Here is a 25,163-nt window from a genome sequence, read left to right as displayed (position 1 = left end):
GGCTCTCCATTTCCCTATGCATCTTTTAACTCTAAATACAAATAACTCCTATTTGTATTCAAAAGACTCAATTCAAACATATTAAAGTTCATGGGCAACCCCCACCCCACTTTGTGTAGTAAGCAAGCTGTCCTTTAGCTAGGACTTGGGCTTTTCCTTCTTCTTCACGGAAGTAAAGTTCAGCCTTTGAAAACAATATATACTTGGGATCAGCATGATCTTTAAATACCTGCGCTAGCCAAATGCTTTTACAATGTTCTTTGTGCATCTTTCTATCCATCTTTGGGCTAAGCCTGGTTTGCAGAATGTGTCCTATAGCACTGTCTATTGCAAAGTGCTAAGTCCAAGTCCATAGAATCATTTAGGTTAGAAGGAACCTCTTGTGATCATGTAGTCTGAGACCCCTCCTGCTCAAGCATGGTCAGCTACAGCAGGCTGCCCAGGATCATGGCCAGTCAGGTTTTGAGTATCTCCAGGGTTGACTCCTCAACCTTTCTGGTCAACTTGTTCTAGTATTTGACCACCCTCACATAAAAAGCTGTTTCTTTGTGTTCAGATGGAATCCATGTTTTAACTCATGTCCACTGCCTCTTAGTCCTGTTACTGAGAGCTTCTGAGAAGAGCCTAGCTCCTCCATCTTCACTGCCTCCCACTACACATTTATATGCAGTTGTAAGATCTCCCCCCAGGTCTTTTCTTTCTCAAGCTGAAGAGCTCCAGCTTTCCCAGCTTCTCATACACAGCCTTGTGCTAGACTTCCTCCAGTAAGTTTCTATCTTTTTTGTACTGGGGAGCCCAGAACAGGACACAGCACTCCAGATGCATCCTCATCAGTGCCAAGAGTAGAGAAAGGATCATCTCCCTCAGCCTGCTACCAAAGCTCTGGCCTTTATTGCCATAAGGGTGCACTGGTGGCTCAGAGTCGGTTGTCCACCAGAACCACAAGGTCTTTCTCAGCAAAGCTGCTTTCCAGCCAGTCAGCTCACAGGTTGTACTAGTGCTTTGGGTTGTTCCTCAGGGAGCGAGACTTTGCAATCCCCCATGTTTAACTTTGTGAGAATCCTCTGTCCAGTTCTCCAGCCCAATGAGGTCACTTTGAAAGTACATCATCTGGTGTTACCACCTACTCCTTCCAATTTTATATGGTTTGCAAACTTGCTGAGGGATGCACCCCATCCCATAATCCAGGTCATTAATGAAGGTGTTGAACAGTAGTGATCCCACTATTAAGTCACAGGGCACACCATTACTGACTTGACTCCAAATGGACTTTGTGCTGCTAATTATAACCCCCCTGTGCCCACTCATTTGGCCAGTCCTTAACCTACCTCACTTTGCACTTGCACTGTTAAACCTGACTGTATTAGTCAGGTAAACAACACGAACTGTTCTCCCATCATCTACAAAGCTAGTTGTCTCTGTCAAAGACAATAAGGTTGGTCAAACATGATTTCCCCTTTGTAAATCTATGTTGACTACTCCTGATCACCTTCTTGTCCTTCATGTCTTTGGAAATGCTTTCCAAGAGGATTTCTTCATCACCTTCCCAATGATTAAGGTGAAGCTGATTAGCCTGTAGCTCCCCAAATCTTCTTTCTTGTTTTTCTTGAAGATAGAAGTGATATTTTCTTTATTTTCCAATCTACTGGAAGATATCCCAATCGCCATGACCATTCACAGATAATTAAGAGTGGCCTTGCAATGGCATTGGCCAGCTTCCTTAACAGTTAGTGATGCAACCTCTCAGGTTCATAGACTTCCAGTTTAAATGCACACTATTCTGGTCCTACTACCACACCGATGTTCCAGACTTCCCTTCTAGTCTCAGGGGCCTGGCACCCACAAAGGCTTGTTTTACTGGTAGAGACTAATGCAAAGAAGGCACCGAGTACCACATCTTCCCTACCCCATTTGACAGCAGGCCCACCATTTGCTGTTTATGTACTTGTAGAATCTCTTCTTGATGTTCTGCCCAAAGGCTGAGGAACTATCCATAGCTAACAGCTACTCCTGCTCCTTAAGCCACATGCCCTCTGCTAGACTTGTAATATCTCACAGGTTCTGGGGCAGTAAGGAAAACTATTTAATTCCACTAGGGGTGGTTCAGGAGTCCAAGCTGATTTTCCCAGCCTATGCTTTGTGCAGTGGAAGGCAACATACAAAAATGGTATTTTTCATGTTTTGCTCTTTAAAATATTTATTTCTACTACTATCTCCAATTTCTGTATAAATGGGTAATGTTCTAGATAATGTAGGGATATAAGAAATACTTGGAGGTTCAAGTATTGTATCAGAAAGATGTGCTGACTTTGTAAAAACTGACTGCATTTTACATTAGGCAAAATAATGAATAAACTTTTCTGATTAGGAAGATGTAAAATAAATGAATGGTTTTCCCTGTACATTTTACTGCAGAAATCACCTGTATGACTTGCACTTAACCCTTTTCTTCTCATGCAGCGTTACAGTACTTCCCCCCCACCCATCCCACAAAACAAAAAAACAAAATATTCCACTAGTTGTTACAGATTGCACTTTTGAAGCACAGACTTGCCAGTCCTCAGCATTTCCAGTGTCCTATTTAAACTGCTGGCATACGCAGTCTTCGTTTTATGAAACTGGAAGATTTCGCCTAAGTACTTCTTTTGATGCTGGAGAAATGTTATCTGGGAAGATGACTTCAAACTCTATAATTAAGTCTCCACGTTGGTCAGGATTTTTGGGAAATGGCAAACCATATCCTATAATTCTTCTTCTCATCCCAGGCTTTACAACTTCATTTACTGTCATAGGTATGGTTCTTCCTTCTATCGTTGGCACATTGATAGAGCTGCCACACAAAGCCTAAAGAAAAATTGGATCATGACAAGAAAAAAAATTGGTTAGAACTTTATTTGTAACTACAACTGAATTTAACTTATTTAGCAAAGACTAGCATTGTAAACAGTATTTCCACTGTACACTACTGAGATGTCAAGATTCAAATACAGTGCTCCTCTCAAAAATGGGAAGCTTCAATTTGCCACCGAATATCACAGATTTTACTAATCTTATGCAATGGCCACTGAGTGGTAATGAGCTTATACACCCTTCAAGACATTATCAAGTAAGAAAGTAGTTGAGATAGAGTGAACTCTTCACTCATACTTCTCTACAGATGCCCAGCTTCTCAGTTCCCATTGGAAAGAGTTCCATTCCATTTCTTGTGTGTTTGCATTGTCCAAGGGTTTACTCTAATACAGTATCAACCTATGCTATATAACATTGCAGAACAAGTGTATGTAAGCAGAGGCATTGAATTTTGCAGCTGTCTTAAGAGAGCATTTGCAATGCTCAAAGAAAAGCAAACAACTATTTTAGTGCATCAAAATTAAAACATTACAGACCTCCTCCTGCTTATTCCAATAGCTTGCTTTCATTTCTGGGATTTGGTAACATTCCAATTCCTTGAGCATCACCTGATTCAGCACGCTTAGTCCATACTGATAATGTCCAATTTACATAAAAGCCTATTTAGACTCACTGTTATCTATGAAGGTACTATATTATCCACATCAACATTAAACTCTATCTTTACTCCATCTTTTTTAGGTGATTTTTATTTAAGAATCATTTAAGGGAGCTCAAGTGATTTTTATTTAAGATAGGTGATTTTTATTTAAGAATCATTTAAGGGAGCTCATCATGTACACAAAGAGTTTATAATGCAAACAGGAGTTTATTTCTCCACCTAATGCTAATTAAGAAATAAAAACACATTACACACACTCAGCTACAATATCTTTTAAATAGTGAATGTATCAGGGCTTGCTGTTAAGAGCTCTGCTCAGTTGTATTCCTGATTTTTCCTTTTAAAAGTCAATGTGTTTTGACTTGGAACAGAATATAGAAAAAAGCTATACCATTTTTGTTGTTATATATAGCTCCTATAACACCTGTTCACGATAATTTATCCTCATGAAATCAATCTCCATGTACTTTGAAATCACACTGAAATAACTCATGACATAAAAAGGCAGACTTAGAATTTGTTGGCAGTGAAAGTATTTAAGACATTTCTACTTTGTTGTAAAGAAGCAGCAATCATATCACAGCAGTAAAGAGCACACTATATTAGATGTACTTGTTAACTGTGTTTGTGTTTGTTATTTCAGATATTTTATCAAAAGTTATTGCTTCCACTATAAATAAGTGTGCTCTGTTGCCACAGTGACATTACTAGAGTGAAACTATTAAAATAAGAAAACCCACAACCCCACCATAAGTTTACTGCTGCCACAGTATCATACTGTAACAGGTTTAAATATTTGGAGTTCTACCAAAAGAGAAACTTACCTCCCTTAAGCTGATCTTAACAGGATAGATAATATTTGATCCATCTCTCTTGAAGTGAGAGTGTGGTTTATCTTTAATGATAAAAACAATATCAGCTGGAATTGTGTTAGGTGTTTCATCGCCTTCTTTTGGAAAAGTGATTTTGGTACCTTCTTTCCATCCTCTTTTTATCTCAATAGTAAGAATTTTGTCCTCTGTTCGGACACTTCTACCATCTGGGTTAAGCCTTTTACGTGAAATCCTCATCCTTTTTGTGCAGCCGTGATAGATCTCTTCCAATGACACTTTTAGTTCATGGATTACAGGGGGATCTTGTTTACGACGTAACTGACTCCCAACTGTATTTCTTTCCCTTGGAAAACCATTCATACTAAAACTAGTGAAAGATCCAAATGGATCACCATCCACCTCCATGTCTTCAGTGTCTCTGCCACCAGGCATCCTCCTTCCAAAAAAGATCTCAAAAGGATTTGTGCCACCAAAGAAAGCTGCAAAGGTAGCATGTGGGTCACCATGGAAGGAGTACCGGAAGGTACCACCCTGTCCATCAGATCCTCCAGCTCCTCCTTTCAAACCTAAGACAAATAAACAAAGTTAAAAACAAATCTAATATCAGCATAAGCTTTCCTATTGTAGAGTGTAATGATGCTGGAACTGATGAGTCAAAAAGGTCTTTGCAGTAGAGTAAAAGGTCTTTTCAACAAGGACTCACCAATAGATTATGCAGTACCAGCTAGTAACTCAATAGCTTGAACAGCCACAAAGTCTGAAGTTCTAGAATGACCCCTACTTCAGAAGAACAAGTATTCCAAACCTCAACTTCTTTTCCATATGACTGAAGCCAGTCATTCAAAGAACTAGCATCTTAAAACAGAAAACTTGATCTTTTCTTGTTCTGCAAAATCTGTTGTAAGTTGCATCTCTCTTCAAGATGACTCCTGGGGAAAATTATGCAGTATCATATGCAATATTATCCATAGTCTCTGCAGCTCAGCTTTAACTGTGTTAATTAGCTTTACCTCTTTTCCTTTCAGTTTGAGTGAAAACATGTCAATACTAAAGCAGCCACAAATCACAATAGCTTGAAGTTCCTAAGAACCATTTGGATACAAAAATCTTGCACATACTGTCACTGTCTCTGTGCAAAACAATCAATGTTCTCAAATAGCTTTGTTCTTTCTTTTCTATCTTCTACAAGGAGAGATTTACATTCCATTTCCTCCAGATAATGATTCCCTCACAATTCTTACTGGACAGTCCTTTGCATTTCCTGCTCTCTCATTCCAAACCCAGCTAAAAATTAATTTTCCTAAATGCCTCTTTCCCAACAGGTGTTCTCTAAGTATTTCCTCCTAATAGTTAGTGTTCTCCTGCACTGACCATTTCTGGATACTTTCTCAAACCCTTATGATGAGAGGCTGAAAGTCTTCTTAATAGATACTTTTATTTCTAAATTTACAATGTTTGCCTGGTTTGGTTTGAGTGGTTTTTTTTCCCAGTCTTACACAGCTTAGTACTACAGCTGCTATCCTGCTTCCATAGCCATAAAAATCTGAACACTTACACTAGCGAGGCACAGATTCCCTAAATTTGGAAAAGGGGTTTGGTTTGGGGTTTTTTTTGGTGTTTTAGACCTTCTGTGCTTAAGCTCAATAGTAGTTAACAACAGCAACCAAGACGTTAGGATAAGAATACTTTCCCCATCTCAATACCAGACAGTATTAAAAGCACTTAGCAACATATAGTACATCCTTCTGTCACAGTACAGTTAATGTAAAACAAGCAGATCAGTGGATTCAATATGTGATAGTAGAAGGACACTTCCTGGAATACCTAGGTCAAAGGTACTGAAGGCACATCAAGTTCCCGGCTGTAAAAATACTGATGTTTCCTCCTTCCTCCCACCCCACCCACTGCCTTTCCCTCACAACTTTCAGTTATACCGAAATTGAAGAGCTGAGAACAAATGAGGCTCAGTAGGTATTTCCAGATTCACCACTCAAAAATTGATACTTCAGTTTAATATTATGTCCCAAATAAACAGAAATCTACATTTTGAATCTCTGTCTTCAAGTATGCAACACTAGGATGCCAAAGGCTGCAATGCTTTGTATGCTTTACTTCAAGCTCTTTGGTAAAAGTGACTAAAGTGCTATTTTAGGAAATTAGTTAGGATGAGCTGCTGCACTTCTTATGCAAAAAAGTAAACAGGTATATGATGATACACTGAAAAGAGGCAGGGGGTGAGAAGGAAAAAGTGAAGAAGGCAAAAGACTCAAGAAGCAACAATAAGACCTCTGGTATCTACATAAATGCTTTTTTCCTAGGATGTTTCAGTAACAGCACTAAACCTTTGAACCCATGCACTGGAACAAAGGACAAAAAAAAAAGCTCCTCTTCTCTATGCATCTTCTGTAGAAACTGAAGGTCTTCTACATGGATTTATGGATGTTAATTATATTAAAGCCTCTGGATGACAGAGGACCAAATTATTATGTATTCATAAGAACCCACAATTTTCCCCAAAGTACTGCTATTTAAGTGTCCTCCTTTATATTAACAAACACGGCCTTGAGCAAATGGCAAGGAGTGAGGGGACCTACTTGGCACAACAGAAGTAATTATTTCATGTGGAGTTTCTGATTCCACACATTTAAGGAGAGAGATGTTAATAACTTCCTCTGTTGCTCAATCGTAAGACTGAAAGTCACATTGGTCAAAACAACAACAAAAAAAAAAGTCATCCTCTCCAGATATCCATTTTAGGATAAATATGACATTTCTGAGGCCTCATTCTCTTGGCATGTTATCACTGTTTACAATTAAAGCTAAAAAGTTGTTCTGGTATTTCATGACATCAGCCAAATTCTTTCCTCTCTAGGCAAGGATCCAAGGACAACTGCAGACTGGACACCTGGGCTTCTGCTCAGGACTACCCTACCTAGATCAAGCAGATTACCCTTTAGCAAAAAATGTAAGAAATTAACGTATCTCTTTCAACTGCACCTCGGAAAGTGCTATGACAAGGGAAGACAGCAGTAAGTGATCCCAGAAAGCTACTTGTGGGTCATACTAACTTTTTCAATTCATTAACTTTTCTGTCTGTCAAGTGTCTGGGACTTAAAAAAAGAAACAAAAAACATTCAAAAATAAAACTATATCAGCACTAAAACTCTGAATCCATTTTACATTTAAAAAGCTAATGAGTTAAAGCTCCAAGCAGTTCAAATGCACTGCCTAAAAATGAACACATTTTGCTTCATTTAACATAATGAAAGTGACTGATCAGAGTATAACAGACACATACATACCTTCCTCTCCAAACTGATCATAAATATCTCTCTTTTTGGGATCACTCAGCACTTCATAAGCTTCTGCAATCTCCTTGAATTTTTCCTCTGCATGAGGTGACTTGTTCTTATCTGGATGCCATTTAAGGGCTTGTTTTCTGTAAGCCTTTTTGATATCCTCTTCAGAAGCTCCCTTTTCAATTCCCAGGATAGAATAATAATCTTTCCCCATCTTGAGTGCTGGAGAAATTCAGATTTTCCTTGCTATAGAAAAAGCAGTGTCCAGTGTCTTAGCAACAGAGAGATGCTAGAGAAGGAAAAAACAAAAATCAAATTTGGAATAGAAACAAACAGAACTGTTATAAATCAACACTCTCTAATATGTTAAACACTAAACAGCTTCTCTGTATTTCATTCCTTCCCCCTTTGCTCATTTATAAATAATTATACACACTGGACAAGACACAGCCCTCTTTAGAGCCCTCCCATCTACAGTACGTGTCTCCGCTCTTTCTAGAACAACAAATAATACAGGACGTCATTTCCCCGACTGCCCCAGCTGAACAGTCAGCACAGCTTTCACTCACTCTCTCACACATACGCATGCATGCACACACACAGAGAAAATGCTGAGCTTCTATTTCCTCCCTTCTCAAACAACTAGAAAGTTAAAAGGTTTAACAGAGTGATAACTGCCTTGCACCACTAGGGCTGAATCCAATCCACTCTGAAGACAATTCCCCCAACAGTAATACCATCACCCATATAAATTAATTATAGCATTTTACTTCACTGTTTCTATAGAGACAGCTGTACATGTAACTGTTTTCTAAGCATATCAACATGGATTTGTATTCTTTCCAGCAAAGGCTACAGAGTATTTTGCACCAAAGTTAACTACAAAGCTTCAGAAAGCATGACTTAATTTCTTTTAAAATAAAATTAAGCCACCCTCCACCACAGTTGACTGCAGCCATATATAATTAAGCAGTAAGAAATCAAATTTGAGAAGAAAACACCATTCACTTTACCACAACTCAAGCCATTCAACTGCAGCAGGCCCTGACCTCCTTCTACACAAGAGGTAGTATCAAGACTATTATACAAGTATGACAATACATCAAGCAGGTAACTTTCATCTAATTGGATGTCAGCAACAGAAAAATACCTAGTTTCTATGCATCTGTTTTACACTACATAGTGCAATGAAGTATTTCTTATGCAGAGAGAATGGTATGGAAGCTTCAGCCTGCAAGACTTCTTTTGGATCTTCTTTGAGAGTTATAGGTCAAGAAATTATCACTATTTGTCAGTATGGCAATAAACTTCAAGATTGATGAGACTGTAGAAACACCCCTCCCTGGAACAAACTATTAAAATGCACCATTTTGGTCATATCTAGAAGTTAGCTGTACAAAGACATTTCAGGGCTCAATTATGAAGTTACTTGTGTTAAGACAATTAAGTTCAACTTCATGCCTTTTAGTGATAAAAAAGTTTAAGAAAGCCAGCATATAGCAGCCAAGGGACCATCAAACTCAAGTGAACACTATCCTTCTGATTCTGGGAACATTAAAATTTGTTTTCCAGAATATACTCTAACTTAAAAGGGGGCTGACATTGTCACCCCCCCCTATTCCTTACATCCTATCCTTTTCTATTTCTGCAATAGAATTAACTAGATTTCTTCAATGTATCCAGGAATTGTTTAATTTGTATTATTTTTTTAATGAAGACAGAATAAAGATGAGATTATATCACAATATTTGAGAAAGCAAGAACTTTTGCATAACTGTAGTTATTATTTCAAATATATGGAGGCCAAAGGGTACTGAAAGAGGGAATAGGCCGCACTTGCCAACAAATCTCTCAGGACTTACTTGCATTTTTGGAACACTGGGAGATACACGGTTACAGAATCAATCTTTACAGCTAAAGGACAAAGTTGTTGCTCAGCTCCACACAGAATAAAGCTAGTCTTTTACTAATCACCCTTATAATCTTTCTTTGGAAAGGGCTGCTTTTGTTAATTCATAATTAGTAGATCAGATAAATTCTCACAGACTTGCATCTGAAATTCAGCATTTTCAACGCTATAGAGTTTTGAAAAGGAGTAGGTACAGCAGCTTGAATTAAAACCGGGCTTCAGATGTTTTTATGTACCACTCCCTAGGAAGCTACTTTACTTACATGTGTTAGTGGGCAGTTTTAACCTTACTGTGCTCTGGAAATGGTTGTCAAGGACAAATCACTATCCAAACCCAGCAGTTACTATACTCTGAACTACAACAGGAAGCAAACATCATCACTATTGATAGTGTAAGATTTACAGCAGCCTTAAATTCTCTTACAAAACTAGCAGAGAAAGGAGTTAAGCTCACCTATGCTCCCATACTATGGTTTGAGCAACATCTAGTGGGATTATGACTTGCATCACTTGAAATACTCCCACCAGCGAGTGTCTGAGAAGGACCCCATGACATTTGGGTCACTGTGTTGTCATATAATGGAATTGTCAGAACAGCAGTAACTAAGACTAGTTTCAGGATTGTATTTGTCATGGGTTTTAAAACCTCTGGTCAATGGAAATGGCAGAGGGTGCATACACTAGTTTAATAAAAACAAGGCATATGAAGTTTTCCCAATTGAGAATATCATATTTAATACTGATGTCTCCTTTTAAGTATCAAAAGGATACTGAAGGAGCTGCAATTAGCAAAGCTTAGCACTCCCTTTTTCATTAAAAGACACAATGATCAGGATTTCGTCTCTAAATCAAGTTTGTTTTCCTTGAATGTTAAAACTTACAAATTCTGGTAATAAAAAAAAATTACACTGGGACATTCTGACAATCAATCACAGTGAGCAACTGCTAAGGCATCCTTTCTCTCCCTACAGAGAGGAACATGCTATTCTGGCATCAGTGCCAAGTTATACCCCTAATTAGATAAGTTACTCTCCCAAAATGAAGTTAGGATTTTGAGCAAGAGGTACAGCAATGACTACATTACTTCTACTTTCCTACTCTGAAGGGGATCTTTACGTCAGAATGAATTCAGCCTAGAATTTCACTCTAAGAGTTGACAGGATAACTAGAGCACCGCCTTCCACAAAACATGTTCCTTTTTTTCCATGCTGAAACCTTTCTTTTCTCACATAATCAGAGAACTTTTGGAAATACATGTAGGCTGCAGTTGCTCTCACATGCTTATTAAGTTCTTTAACCAATTTGTAATAGGAGAGATCTATCTCCCTTAGAAGGAGTGAACACTTTTTTAAATTATTATTGTTACAAGACTAGCATGCACAAGATGAACATCTAATGATGGCACTAATTACCATTTGGGTACATCCAGTCATACCATGACATCTTAAGACACTGAAATCCATTTGGTTACTGTGATAAGTTTTTACATCTTCCAATCTTCCTAGTATTAGAGCAATTTCAAGGACAGATAATGAATCACAGCTGTAGATTTTGAGATCTCTAAACATCTGATCTCTGCAATACTTTTTTGTCCATTCTGCCATCTTATCTCACATTCCTCTTCAGAGGAAAGAAAGGAAAATCCTTCATGTACTCTCCACAACAAGGACTTCTGGCACTGCAGACCCTTCAAGTAAGCAGAGAAACAGAAACCAAAACAGCTTAGGAAAACAAGCCTACTACCACCACCACCAAAACCCCCTTACTTTTATTGCTATAGTCTTATCTTCCCTGTATGTTACCATAAGCACCTAGAATTTGAAGCACTTAAACTCTCACAGATTGAAACAATTCCACTTCCAATATGTCTCAATAAGATTTTTATTTTCTGCTTAAATGCCGAGCAAGTGTCCCCTACCAACTTCAGAATACTGTCATAGTACTCTTCTTAGGCACTGAGAAAGTCAGCAGCCTGCATTTGTTCCACGCTTCCTTACACTGATGTTATTTGTTACAGTCCAAATTAAAATCCAAATACATAAAATGGGAATTTCAGTTCAAGCTTTTTAAAGTCATCGGGGGGGGGGGGAAGTGTCTTCAACTGTAACAAATTACTAAAAAGCCAAGTAGACAATTTACTAAAGAATTAATAGAATTTTGAAGGGGTACAGAACTTGCGTAACTTAAGCCCACTTTTATCTAGAGGATTTTCCATTTTCTTTGATCCAAACCAAGAAAGTTTCACTTTTTGAATACAAGAATTCCTTTTTTAATTTAAAAATGTGTATGAAATACATGCTAGGAAGCCATAACTTGTTCCTTTGATAGTTCACCTTCACTTCCAAAACTGAGTTTGACTACTCACATTCAGCATTTCACTTGAGTTAGTATTTCAGTGAAATAACTGTGGCCTTAAGATATCTAATTATTCACTCTGAACAACTGTACTTTAACTCACATACATATGGACAAGTGCTACACATCATAACTTTGGCAGAACAGTGGGAGCAAGGTCATACCACTTCCAGGTCTTAGAAGCGTTGCATCGTTAGCATTAACTCTGAATTCATTGCTCTCTTTAAAGAGGCCTTCATAAGAGCTTAAATTAAGGAAACATTCACAATAACAGTTACACTGAACTGAAATTCTAGATTAATCATAAATTAACACCAGTATACTTTTTTTTTTTTAAGGAAAAGCTTCTAAGCAGGACAGTACCATTATTCCCTGAAATGTATTAAGTTGAATAAAAATGTTCACTATTTCCTACAAATTAAGCCATTTCTTATGCTTTTCCCAACTATTAAACCTCCGAATCAAAACTGAAAAAGACAGGACTAGATCACTGAGCAAGTTAAAGAGCAAACAAAACCACAAAGGCAAATTCCAGACAGATCACAACTATAAATACACATGTGCACATAAATGTCAAGGCAGAGGAGCCAAATCCCTCCCCAGGAAAGCTCTTCCACAATTAAGCATCATAATATTTGCCAACCCACACTGATGAATAGAATAAATTTACACTCCCCCTACAATAATTTGAAAAAAGCACATCCATACACAAAATTTACTATAAGACCATCCGTTATTTTCCCACAGAAAAAGAATTTGATAGTGACTTTTCTCCCCACCATCTTCACCTGTATGTAGCTGTTAAATGAGCTATGTTTATACTTTTGGTTTGTGTATTAGCCCTTGCACAAGCAAACCCCATTTATTAATTCATTACTTTCACTACAGAAGTGTTCAGTAACTAGTTTCATAATTAGAAATAAATTCTAGAGTTTACAACAGAAGCAACAAATAGTAGAAATGTTTTTTACAGCTAACAAAAGTGCTAAGTGAGACCTGCAGAGTCTAAGAATCCTTTCTAATCAGCCAACAGCCCTAAAAAAAAAAGGCTTAATTGAGTCACACACTTCATACCCAAGTAACTATCCAGATTTATCAAGTTCGTACTCGTTCTCTGTAGAAACATACTGCTACTGTGATAGAAGTAAGAAGTTCATTGTACATAAGGATTCTAGGGCTGATTTTACATATAAATAATCATAAAGTGAAATACCACAAAAACTTAAATAATAATGGAATTATAAAGTTACAATAGACAGTGACACTAACTTTGTTAAGGAGCATTCTTGAGTAACCCTACAATGATTTAATATTTTCCTATTGCATACATTGTGCCTTGGCGACACTCTACTTGTAACAGATTCAATATGAAATGCACCCTGAAGCATCCACTAGTCTACGTATTACATAAATCATAATTTTTTTCCTAGGGCACATGCAACAGCACAATTTAATGCAATTCACTGACAACAGAAACTTGCATTAAAAAGACTTGCTGGCTTCCGATTTCCTCACAGATTAAAAAGGAAGAAATGTAGTGGGATAGGTATAGTCATGCTTTACAAAAATATCTGCCTTCTATTAGAGAGATACCTAAGTCACTGTGAAACACTACTTCCTAGGACACATACCTACTATACTTTCCATATTTAAAAAGTCGATAGCATTGTCTGGAAAGAACCGGTCTGATTATTTTTGGTTCAGGAAGAGATGTTAAATGGAACTGCATGATACAAAGTTATTTAAGACAACTAAATTCATTATATTTAAGTTATACCAGTCCTAGCATCAACAAAAATATTTTATATTGATAGTATTGGTTCTGCTTCAAAATAATGTTTATTATATTCCTGGAATATCATAAAGTTATGCTTCTGCCAGCAAGCCAAAGGAAAGGTTTTTAAGGTCTTTCGTGCAAAAGCCTACTTTAACTATACATTCCAGAGCTGACATTAATTTATAGCTCAAGTTCAAGTGTTATATCTCAAAATGCATACTACTATGACCCAGAGATATAATGTTACCACTTCTGAACTTTCAAAATGAATTTTTAAGCCTGTGATTCATGCACCCTCCAATTTTATTTGGAAAAAAACATGACAAGAGAGCAGGCACTAGCAATTCTTTTTACCAGTTTTTTCTTGTTACTTTTGTAACAATAGATGAAGAACTAGAAACATTATGTGCAACTGAAAATGCCCATCATACTTTCACATTAAAATTTACTATCGTTTATTATATATTAAGTTGCTGGGTTGGGTTCTTCTCTTCAGAAATTGAGTATTTCTGATACAGACAATGCTAGAAAAAGAAAAAATAAATCTATCTAAATACCAAGTAACATTACAAACAGTCACAACTATCTTCAAAAACACAACAAGGACACTAACAACACATACACACTGATCCCTTATCATCACATAGCAAACTAATATGTCATTAACAAAGAATTGCTTTCTCATACCCAATTCTTGTCTACTAAGTCATAATCACTACTGTAGTGGAAGAAAAAAAAATACACTTGGAAGAATTTTCCAGATTTAACTTTCCACTGCTGAGACAGAATGAACATGTTCTTGCAAGCAGGCATAGTTCTTAGGACTCAGTTATGATGTAACATGTCAATGACAATACAACTAATTTCCCCCTTATTTCACAATAGTGTGATTAACTACTTCAGTCAAGTACCAGACTGCACTTTGGGGGAAAAAATAAAAAGGGAATATCTGAAGTATGGTCACACAAAGCAACACAGACACAAACTATTTTCTTCTACAGATTAAGGCTTCCCTCTTCTGAAAGAATAGACAGATTCCACAAATGTTTTTCTATTCCTTACTTAGATTCAGTGTCCAGTTCCCACCCACGTAAATTTCTGTAAAGGACTCTTCATCAAATCACGTTGATTGGCCAACCAGGAAAAATGACAATCATGCAAAACATTTAACAGGTTCCCTCATATTACTATGTCTATTTACCACACTATCACAAACTTCAAGTAGTAAACAACACTGCTGCCACACACTTTTGTAAACCTCTATATGGAGAGGTGTACTGTGTTGGTAAGGAGAAATATCTTCTCACTGCTACTACAAAAAAAAAATCATAAGGAAGCTTAAGTTCCTTTTCCTCTAAGAAATCATTCTACTTTGACGAGTTTTGCACAATTTACTATTAAGATACCAGCTTGGGGCAAAAAAAATCAGAAAAACAGAGTAGTCAAAGTTCCTCCTTCCAATTTGACATATAAATCTGGATTTTTGGCCTAACTACTTTTGGCTCTGACTGCTGTCATACTCACGACTTTATCAAGGACTCAAGGAATTCTGTCCTGAAACAACCCATATGCAAATAAAGAATCAGACTTAATCAGGTATTTATCACACTGTACCAGTCAGGTTTCCGACTCCTTTGTCCCACCAAGACTAGTTGCTTTTTATTTGAATGCATTAAGTTTTATAGCCTTCCCAGTAATTGTTTTAAGAAACAACATACTGCTGTACAACATACAATGCACGTCTTTCAGATTCTCAGGTGCTAACATACTCAGACACTGAATATGTTTTAAATATTGTCACACAGGAGTATTTTATTGGTCATACATATGCTTTATACATATGCCCCAGGCTTCCATGTTACACTGTGTTCTCACCACGAATAATATACCACATAACAAAGTAGATATTGTTTATAAAAGGTAAAAAAATTGTTGACTAATTTTGATTAGTGTGAAAAAGCAAACAAGATTGCTTGATAGCCAGCAAAAGAAGCCAAAGAAGTGCCAGGAAGTAGTAGGTAAGTAACTGAGAACAAAACAGAAAACATTATAATATCATATGAACAGTACAGTACAGCTACAACATAACCTGGTGCAGTTCTGTTCCCCTCAGCTTCCCAAAACCAAGTATATGTTGGGGGTTTTTTAAACATGTTCAGGAAAGAACCATAAAAAAAAAATAATCAAAGATATGCAAATGCTCCCACGTGAGAAACAAGTGAGGAAGCCTGAGCTCTTCAGTCTGTAAAGACAGAAATCACAAGGTCTACAAATGATGGAGACAGGAGGAGGAGACATGAATTGTTCATGTTCTACTCCCATCTAAGCCAGAGCCACCATGTGAAACTAGCAGAAGCCAGTTTCAACAATAAAATTAGGAAGTTCTACAAGCCAGAGAATTACCTGCTAAAGGACACTCAAAACTCAAAAACAGTTTCAGTGGGACTCTGAAAAAGTATAGAAGAGATTCACTGTTTCTCGACAGAGAAGCCAGGTCCCTGAGCTGCAAATATGTGGAAGCCTAGGAAGGGGGAAAAGACAGCTATGTGATTCTTTTATTCTAACTTTCCCTGAAGCATCTACTTAGGGCCACTTTCAAATGCAAATTAGTGGGCTAAACAAACCACTTTATGGACAACCAGTTCAGAGATATCAAGATGAGCACCTTCATTAGATTCATTAAAATCTCAATGTAATGTAATTGAGCCACTTCCACGTTGGACAGAATGAACACTTTCTAACACAGAAGCTTAAAATGTGGGCACTGGCACTATGTAGTCAACCTCGGAGACACACAGGTGCTGTCCAAATATATGGGTTCAGCCAAGTGCTAGAGGTCTTCTCCACCCAACATCTTAAAAGGGAAGTGTTTGAGTACTCTTTATTCTAACACACTTCCTTGCCATAAAATTGGGAGTATTGTTTTGCATATGTAAAGAAAAAAAAGAAAATACTGCCAGGAGGGTTGGTGGGAGCTTTTTGCTTTGCTTTTTCCAGTTTGGGTTTTTTTTTCAGTTGTATTTTTTTTTTCCAGTTGTGGCTTTTTTGGTTTTGGGGTGTGTTTTTTTTTTTTGGGGGGGGGGTTTGTTTTGTTAGGGTTGTTGGTTTGTTGGGGCTTTTTAATGTACATACACTACAGGCATGTTACTTAAAAACTAACTTGAAATTACAATCCAGGGTACCACTTGCAACCACATTGCCTCCTCTTTCCCCCCTGCCACCTCTTGATCTGTTCCTATAAAACAAGTACATAAAAAGGACCTGTAGACCTCTGCCCTCATTCTCCTACCTGCAGATTTTGTTTACTATACAAACCTTGGAAAATAAGCAATAAATATTAAATATACCTGTACTGTTTTCCATCTAAGTGACATAGAGAGGTGTCATTTACAATAAACAGACTTTTTTATAACAGGCACTTAGTAACACGTATAAAGATGTTTCCAATATTCCTGTTTTCAGTAAAAGTGATGCTTAATTCGACATAGCATTCACTGGATTCAGCCCCACTCCTGAAGCACAGAAGGGGCTAAAATCTCCCCTAAAAGCACAGAGACAGAATAGCAAACTCATACACTACTCCTGCAGTCCTATATTCTCCATCCCACAGACCAGAGCCAGCTGGCACAAACCGAAGTAATGTTCGCTCTGGGCTAGCTGAGACTGGACAGAAGGCAAACCAGCTCAGACCCTGGGAACTAGGGTTGGCTCCCTACCAGTTCTACCACCAAATGAATCCTGGTGTAGAAGAACTTCTGTGACCTAATAATAGTGGTATGTACTGATTAACAGGAAAAGGACAATGGAAAAATAGTGTTAGTTTCCACAATAACCCTTGCTGACTCTCCTTCAAGAAACTGGAACAGAATTTTTTTTTAAAGGCATTTTAAATGGCATTAATTTCAATACCCTACATAAAATTAGTTATCACAGTTACCTTATCACTCAGGAAACATTAAGACAGGCAGGCTGTTTAATACAGTATTTCAGTGGAAGTAGCATACAACAGCTCCTCTTTTGGCCTTTCACCTGTAGATTAGGGAGGGTGACACCTCTAACAATTTACTGGTGTTTACCTTAACTACGGTAGCAATCCCTTCATTCACAACAAGGGAATCCTTAAGGGGTTTCTTCCCTAACAACCCGCTGTCTCAGGAAAGCAGCAGCCACAGAGCATTCAGGTCACCTGTAGAATAGAGACAGTCCTTACAGTTTAGCTCTTGCTAAAAATCTCTGGGAAGCTGGCATTTGCACAGCTCAGATATGACCTGCTCTGAACCCGAAGTCTTTCTTTCCAGTGGTTCTCAGCCTATCACTAAGCATTTGGAATCATTCTATTTAAAAAAAATAATACCAGCCCCAACACACTGCCAGTTTGGAACATTCACTAATGGAACATAATACATTACAGAAATATTTTCCTACTAGTGAAGATGCTCAACAGGTTTAAACTGAAGACCGATACGTTCATCTAGGGTTTTATCACTACTTCAGTCATGTTCCATAATTAAGGAACAGAGAAGTTATGTCTGGAAGTTATTTTTTCCTCCTTGTTTTCTGACACAATTGCAAAACTATCAGCAAACAGAACAGCTAAGAGAAAAATATGAATAAACATGATGCTGATCACAGTTATGGATCACATGTAAGAGCGTGAAGGGTAGACTGAAGATGTCTGCAGAACTCCTATCCACACTCTACCTGATGGTTCCCCCCACCAGAAAAAAAAAAAAAAAGAGCTATGTTATCAGTCTTGATGCAGAGACCCAACTGCAAAAACAAGTAAATTCACTTGGAAAAGTGACTCAGCTACACTGTATTGTTTTTAATTGTCATCATACTCCAATAAGATGAAAGTTATTAGTTCATTACCAAATAAGGAACTGCACACATTTTTGCTGTGGACATGTGATCACACTGTTCTTACATAAGCAAAAGTAGACGGTCACACTCAATGCTTTTTCCGGAGTGTGCTCGTCGAAATCCCACCCAGCTGCTGATTCACGCAGCTAATTTCACATGCAAGGCTGAAAACACACACGCTTAACTGCTGCATAAAGACAAGAATTGGAAAAGATGTCAGAACAACTGTTTAATCTGAAAGGAGAACATGTATCAGTAAGAATGTGCTTCTGTTCACCTACAGGAGACAGAAATAAAGGCAGCCCTAGTTATGTTTTTAAGAATGTTCTGTAATAAAAGCCAAAATAGTTGCTCTTTACTCTTTCGAATGTTTCACCCACAGCTTAAATCAGGTTTCTTTATATTCTCTACAGGAAATACTTATCCATAGTCAAAAGGTTTACAGGTGTACGGTCTTCTGTTTAAGCTGATCTTATGGAACCTCCTGTTTTCTTGCTCTTCACTCACATCAAGCCTTATCATAACATCCACAAGAAACATTCCCTTTCCAAGTCAATGCAGCATTGTAACGGAGGGCTTATTTTTAAATAAAACTGGGCTTTTAATTATTACACAAAGATACTATTAATCACCTGATACTGAAGGGGCAGTCAGACTACAGCATTCTCTAAGCTGTCTTTGGATATCTATTTATTAAAGAAAAATATCCTTGCACATTCACAAACTTCACTACAAACAATTCTTTTCCACAGAACATGTATGTAACCCTACCAACAAAGTTTAAGGGTATTTTCAGTCATAATCACAGTTTTATGGACTGAATGGATTAGTAATTTAAAACTTCAAAACCAACCCTTCAGTTTTTCCTTCCTTCCTCACACCCTCGGGAGACATTTACCTTTCTATGCATTTTTTTTTTTTTTTTACACTGATACATGCACAGTTATGTTAAAAATAAGGTGCTCTGACTCGCAAATTAACAAATACAATTGTTAGATATAATTAAACAGCATCAGAAAGAATACTAGTAGGGATCAGGCCTATGTAATTAGGAAGTACACCAATCTATAAAGTAATCAAGTTTTTCCCTTCTAAACATTCTGCCTAATTCTGAACATTACTGCCTAATTTAACAAAAATATGTATTTATAGGGCTTATTAACAACTTGTAGGCACAATTTTCAGCGCTCTGTTGACAGAGGGATACATTCTAACCTCTACAGCTACTACACCAGTATTTGTTCTCCCTTTCCCAGTCCCCATCTCTGCCTTTCTTAATTCTCATTCATATGCAACTTCAACGCCTTAGCTCCATCAACCAATTTAAAGTGAGGCCTTTCACACTTTTTCTTCCCACCATCTGGGAGGAGTTTGCAAATGTCAACAGCAAACAAATTCTCTGAGCTCTCAAAGTTTTCTTTCCCATGACATCCACACAAAAACATCCACCCCCACCCCACCCCCCATGAACAAGTCAGAATCTGAACACTGATGACCACATTATCATGCTGACTCATATTATCCAGCTGCCTTTTGCACTACATTCTTTCTATATGGTGATCCACACTGCCTCATTGCATATTTCAGCAGTATTTAAGGAAGACGTGCACATCCTCAGGTCTACCCTTCGGTATTTCTGACACACCTAATGAAATTTAATAGCCTTCTGTCAGCTAGTCAAAACCCTAGTCACATCAGCCTTTTACTGCTCAACTGTCCTCAAGCCCAGAATCAAATTTGCTGGTAGACATCAACAGCACCCTTAGGGCAAATCCCCCTTCTTTCCTTTAAAGTTTTACTATTATATTTCCTTTCAGCAGCTCCAACCCAATTCTAGCTTTAAATCAAAATACACAAGATTCACAAGAGTAAAATGCGCAAGACAAATGCTCTAAGCAATCTACAGTATTTCTACAGCTTTTCTTCAAATACTTAATACAGTAAAACTTTTGCTAAGTGCAGCATGACTAAATGTAAGCCAGGACTGCAAATCTCTCAAGATTTTTGAAACTTACTACATGAAAATTGGTACAGAGGGGACCAGATATGGGCTTAGAGAGCAAATTCACTCTTGCTCTTCTCCCAGAAGCCAAGGAAAAAGCTGCATTATCATCACTGAGTGAAGGCAGATGTGACAGCAGCTGCAGCAGAGCAAGCTGCCCCTCCTCTTCAACATTCCCACCTTCTCACACATACTTTTTCCTACCCCCTCCAATTCCTCAGTAACAAACCATGCCTCTACATCTGTCTAGAAGGAAGTACAATAGGAGTATTTGCTGACTAGGTAGGAAGACAACAGGCCATCACTTAGATCACCCTGTGTAGGTGATCTAAGTTGGTGAATTCTGCACAGTAATATTATTTCAGTCCTAAGAACTGTTCCACTTGAACCCCATCTCTCTCAAAAGAGAACTTACTTATGAGCATTATATAGGTCTTGTAGACAGTTTAAGTTATGCTTAATATTATGGTTTTTCTATCAATACATTCTCTTTCACATCCAAATTGTAAATCTGAAATTTGTAATTACTTCTTCAGTGCACATGTGGTAAATATGAAAGCTCATGACAGATCAACAGCTATTTGGATATAGAGAACATGCTGAATCTTTTCTTAGTAGTTACATAAGGGAGTTTTTCTACTAATAACGTTGCAGATCCTGGACAGCCTTTGCCAGTGCAGGAGCATGAACTGACTGTCAGGACCTAAATTGTTTGATTTAAGTCTCCCAAAGTGATGAAATCATCAGTAAACAACTACCAATTTCCTTACACCAGCAATGACTTGCAGAAAGCAGAAGCAGGCAGATGTAAAGCTATCACAACGGTTATCCTTCTCTGATAAAGACCATAATCACTTTTCCCATAGAGGTGTTTAATGTGCTGAGGCAAAGGTAAACAAAACATGGCACCCAGAGAGTTGCAGAGGCAACTTGACAAGAAATGGTTTATGACCCTGTGAGAAGTCTCCTTACCTGCCCTAGCAAACCACTTCTTTCGGGACTACCTTACCCTCTGTTCTGATCACCAGAGATCAAAGCTGAAGTTAATTGTTAAAGAGGAAGAAAAACAAGAACACGGGAAAAAAATAATATACACCACCACCAAAACAATAAAACAAAAAAACTAAACACAACAACAAAAACAAAAAAAAAAACCCCACACACAAAACCCAACAAAAACACAAAAACAACCACAGAACTAAATGTGACCATGCACTGAAGTGTCTTGGTTTATGCGGAGGATTTGTGTCAGTTCTACACTTCCAAATTTATGCTTTTGCAATACCTGAAACAAGCCAATTTAAAAAATTTAAAATACCCAGACTAACTTTTCGTAGAAGTAAGGATTCCTTTGCACACACAATATTTGATTAAAACCAATTCAAAACCACATGAATGTGGGGGTTTTTTGCTTATGTTTTAGTGTTGTTAACCTCCCCCCAAACTATCCATTACTTAAGTCTATGCCAATCCGCACTATATAGTTTTCTGACTTGTTGGATTTGTCATTTAAAGTACCTGTTTCTCAGTAATCGTATCTACAAGAATGCTCTAGTCCAATGATTACTGAATAAAACCCAACAACTGTGGCCTGTAAACCATGACAGATGTCATTTTCTGACAAGTTCAGTTAAGGGAGACACCTTCCTCCAACCTCTAAAAGAAATACTGAAAGACATTTTAAAATTCCACACTCTCTTACCTCTTATGTCTTTCACTAATTAATAAAATTCTGAAAGTGGTAGACTACTATACGTTCCTCTTTAGTAAGGGGAAGTTACTGTACAAGTGAGGCTTATTTTACACAGCAAAACCAAAGTTCTCATGCTCTAGCAGCACAGTGCAAATGTCTGCTTACCAGTACACCACATCTAATTTCTTAGAAGGCAGATTTCAGAAAGCAGGCAATGAGTAATTTTTGCACGTAAAAAAAGCAGAATAACCTAGTATGTGCTGCTGTTACCAGTCAGCAATGCACTTGAAAAAATACTGCAGTTAGCACTCAGTGTTAAGGGGTTAGATCTTCACCCCACTCCATTAAGATATTAAAAAGAAGGAATTACTCCCATAGGGATAATTTTCCCTACCGAAGTATCATTTAATAAAAGGAAATGAAGAGTGCTTAAGAGATACAGGTTTCTAGCAGATAGTTTCTAAGTGCCATCATGGGAAATACAGACAGAAGTAAGTCTTCCATTGTTGATAAAGGTCATTAGATTAGGAACAGTAAAAATAAGGACTTTATGCAGATTTAAGATCTTACTCCTCTGTAATTTCCTAAGTTTGATGTTCTATCTGAAGGACCAAGAAATACAGTAACTTCAAAAATCATATATATACTAAACATCTCAGCTTTCAAATTAAGCATCACCTCATGCTGTGGTAAAAAGCTGAGAAATTCAAAACTGACATTCACTTATCAGTTGTTTACAAATGCAACTAGAATGCTTGTAGTCCCATCCAAGAGTGTTTGTATTAGCCGTAAGTATTCTAACGGCTTAAAAATAGCAATATTATACAGTTAAAGCCCTTCTCACAGAACTTAACAAAGAATCACTTGCCCATTTCATAAAAATAAGAAGCAAAGAACATAGGCCCTCCACATTTAGTAAGAGCCATAAGAGGCATAGCCTTTTATGAATTAGCCAGTATTCGCTTCAGTGCCTCAGACAACTATTGCTCAACTTACTGATTTGCATGGCATGGCTGGTATATATAGACAAATTCTCAGTAACAAAGGAAATGAAAAAAATAGTTCAAGGTCAAAGTGTTGCTTAGGAATAGTGGAGTTATGCATAAAAAGTAAGTTCCCACTTTCCAAACCTATTTTTGCTTCCCCTCTGCCCTCCCCAGCTAACACAGCTACATTAATGGAAGGTATATGATAATTCTTCTGAACAGTCTTTTTCTGCCAAAGTATCACAGCAGCAAATTGCACCTAGCTCTAATTATATACAGCAATCTGCCTAAAAGCATGTACAAATTCTGATTTTGTGGAATATATTTATCTTAAAACCCTTTTGAGCTATATTACTTCAGAAGTTTTACAGAAGGAAAAAAAAAAAAAACCTAGCACATGTTCTCAGCTTCCTCTGGTGGAGTTATCTGGGCAGAAACTGCAGTATAATCTGACCTTAGCAGCAGCACTTAGTCTTACTAAGATGATCCATTTATAAACAGCCAGAATTGAAGGGACCAGCAAGAAAACAGGATTTCTCAAAGCAACATGGAGCTACAAGGCTAGCAAAAGAGAAGACAGCAGGATGCACTTTCACATGTAACTCCAACAGAGTTGCTCCCTCTCTGCGTAGAGCCCAAGACTAGACAAAGTCCAAAACGACAGCTGTTTTATTTAAACTGACAACAAGCACAGACTCATTTAAGTTAGAAGAGACGTCCCACTCTTCATCTTAAAAGCACATATCGTTAAAAAAAATCTAAATATTTATATAATGAAAGAGCCAACGAAAAAACTACAGTTCAATGCATATAAATATATTTTTAAATGCAAAGCATCCTCTCAGAACAGTATAGAAAGCAGTTATACAGCTTAGTTTCCCTTCAGTATTATCACGTCTCTACTGCTATAACAGCTAAGTAGATATTCTATGACCTTATCTAGATGTGAAGTCTTTACAACACTGTCATCTATATTCAGCATAACAGCACAGCACGCCAGAGGACCCAAACAAGGCCCAGATTAAAGCATTACGAGCTCTCATTTTTCATTTAAGCTTGTGGTTGTGCAGCCGAGAGAAAAAAAAAAAGACAAAAAGCAACAAAACAATAAAACACAAATAAACAAAGAAAAAAATACCTCCTAATTACAACAACCGTATAGTAACCAGGACTAATTTCAACAAGAAATACACAATCCTGGACGCTGCAGGAGGCGGCAAGTAAAGCTTCCTAAAAAGTGAACGGATATAAAACCAAATTGCTTCGTTCCACGGGGCGGTGGAAGCAACGAAAAGCCGCCGGAATCCAGCGCCGGGCCGCGCCCAAGTGACACAACGGGCAGGGCACCGCAAGGAGCACGGAAGAGGGAACGGGCCGCACGGCCCCAGGCGCAAGCTGTGCCGCCCAGCCTCTAAGCGGGAGCCTGACGAGGCACCCCTCACCTCTCCAGCCACCGCCAAGCCTCCATCACCAGACACCGAGATTTCTTTCCTGAAATGGAGCTTGCATTATTTTTCCTAGATGTCCCGCGTCACACAGTGGGTGCGCTGACACTGAACGGCGGCCATGCAATAGCACGCATTAAGAACAGCCCCCTCCGCAAGAAAACACCTTGCTAAAGCAAAGCAAGGGCCCGACTTACCGGTCCGCTCAGAGCAGCTACCTTCCTCACCCGGTCCTCAGCAAGCCCAGAAACCGGCTGGGACGGAATACAGCTACCAGAACACCTCCCCAGGCACAATCTAACGCAGCCAGGCAGGCAGCCAAGCCACATCCGCAGCGCTGCCGGCTGCCCTCAGGCCCCTTCCCTGACCGCCCTCACCACTCACCTGACAGACGCTGCCTCAAACGGCCCCCGGGCTAAGCTCGCTCCCGGCAGCCTCCACACCCCGACCGCGACTCCCACTGGCGCACCACCGGCTCGAAACCAAATCA

General features: G+C 38.2%; 1 protein-coding gene across 3 annotated transcripts; it reads right to left on the bottom strand.

Moving 5' to 3' along the window:
* Positions 1-339: 339 nt before the first annotated feature.
* On the bottom strand, positions 340-25,163 carry DNAJB4 (DnaJ heat shock protein family (Hsp40) member B4). Of its 3 annotated transcripts, XM_065673650.1 has the most exons (5): positions 25,058-25,159; positions 17,761-17,870; positions 7,647-7,932; positions 4,336-4,910; positions 340-2,844 (listed from the first exon to the last, which is right to left on the bottom strand). In XM_065673650.1, exons 3-5 carry the CDS (start codon positions 7,855-7,857, stop codon positions 2,611-2,613), a joined length of 1,020 nt encoding a protein of 339 aa, XP_065529722.1. In that variant the 5' UTR covers positions 7,858-7,932; positions 17,761-17,870; positions 25,058-25,159; the 3' UTR covers positions 340-2,610. The 3 variants fall into 3 exon arrangements, with proteins under 3 accessions (XP_065529722.1, XP_065529721.1, XP_065529723.1); XM_065673649.1 differs by lacking the exon at positions 17,761-17,870 and having other exon boundaries at positions 25,058-25,163; XM_065673651.1 differs by lacking the exons at positions 17,761-17,870; positions 25,058-25,159 and adding an exon at positions 10,965-11,165.

Source organism: Lathamus discolor, chromosome 3, assembly GCF_037157495.1.
Source record: "Lathamus discolor isolate bLatDis1 chromosome 3, bLatDis1.hap1, whole genome shotgun sequence".
Classification (NCBI taxonomy): domain Eukaryota; kingdom Metazoa; phylum Chordata; class Aves; order Psittaciformes; family Psittacidae; genus Lathamus; species Lathamus discolor.
Note: the sequence above shows the minus strand (reverse complement) of the source record. Positions and strands in the feature narration are given on the sequence as shown.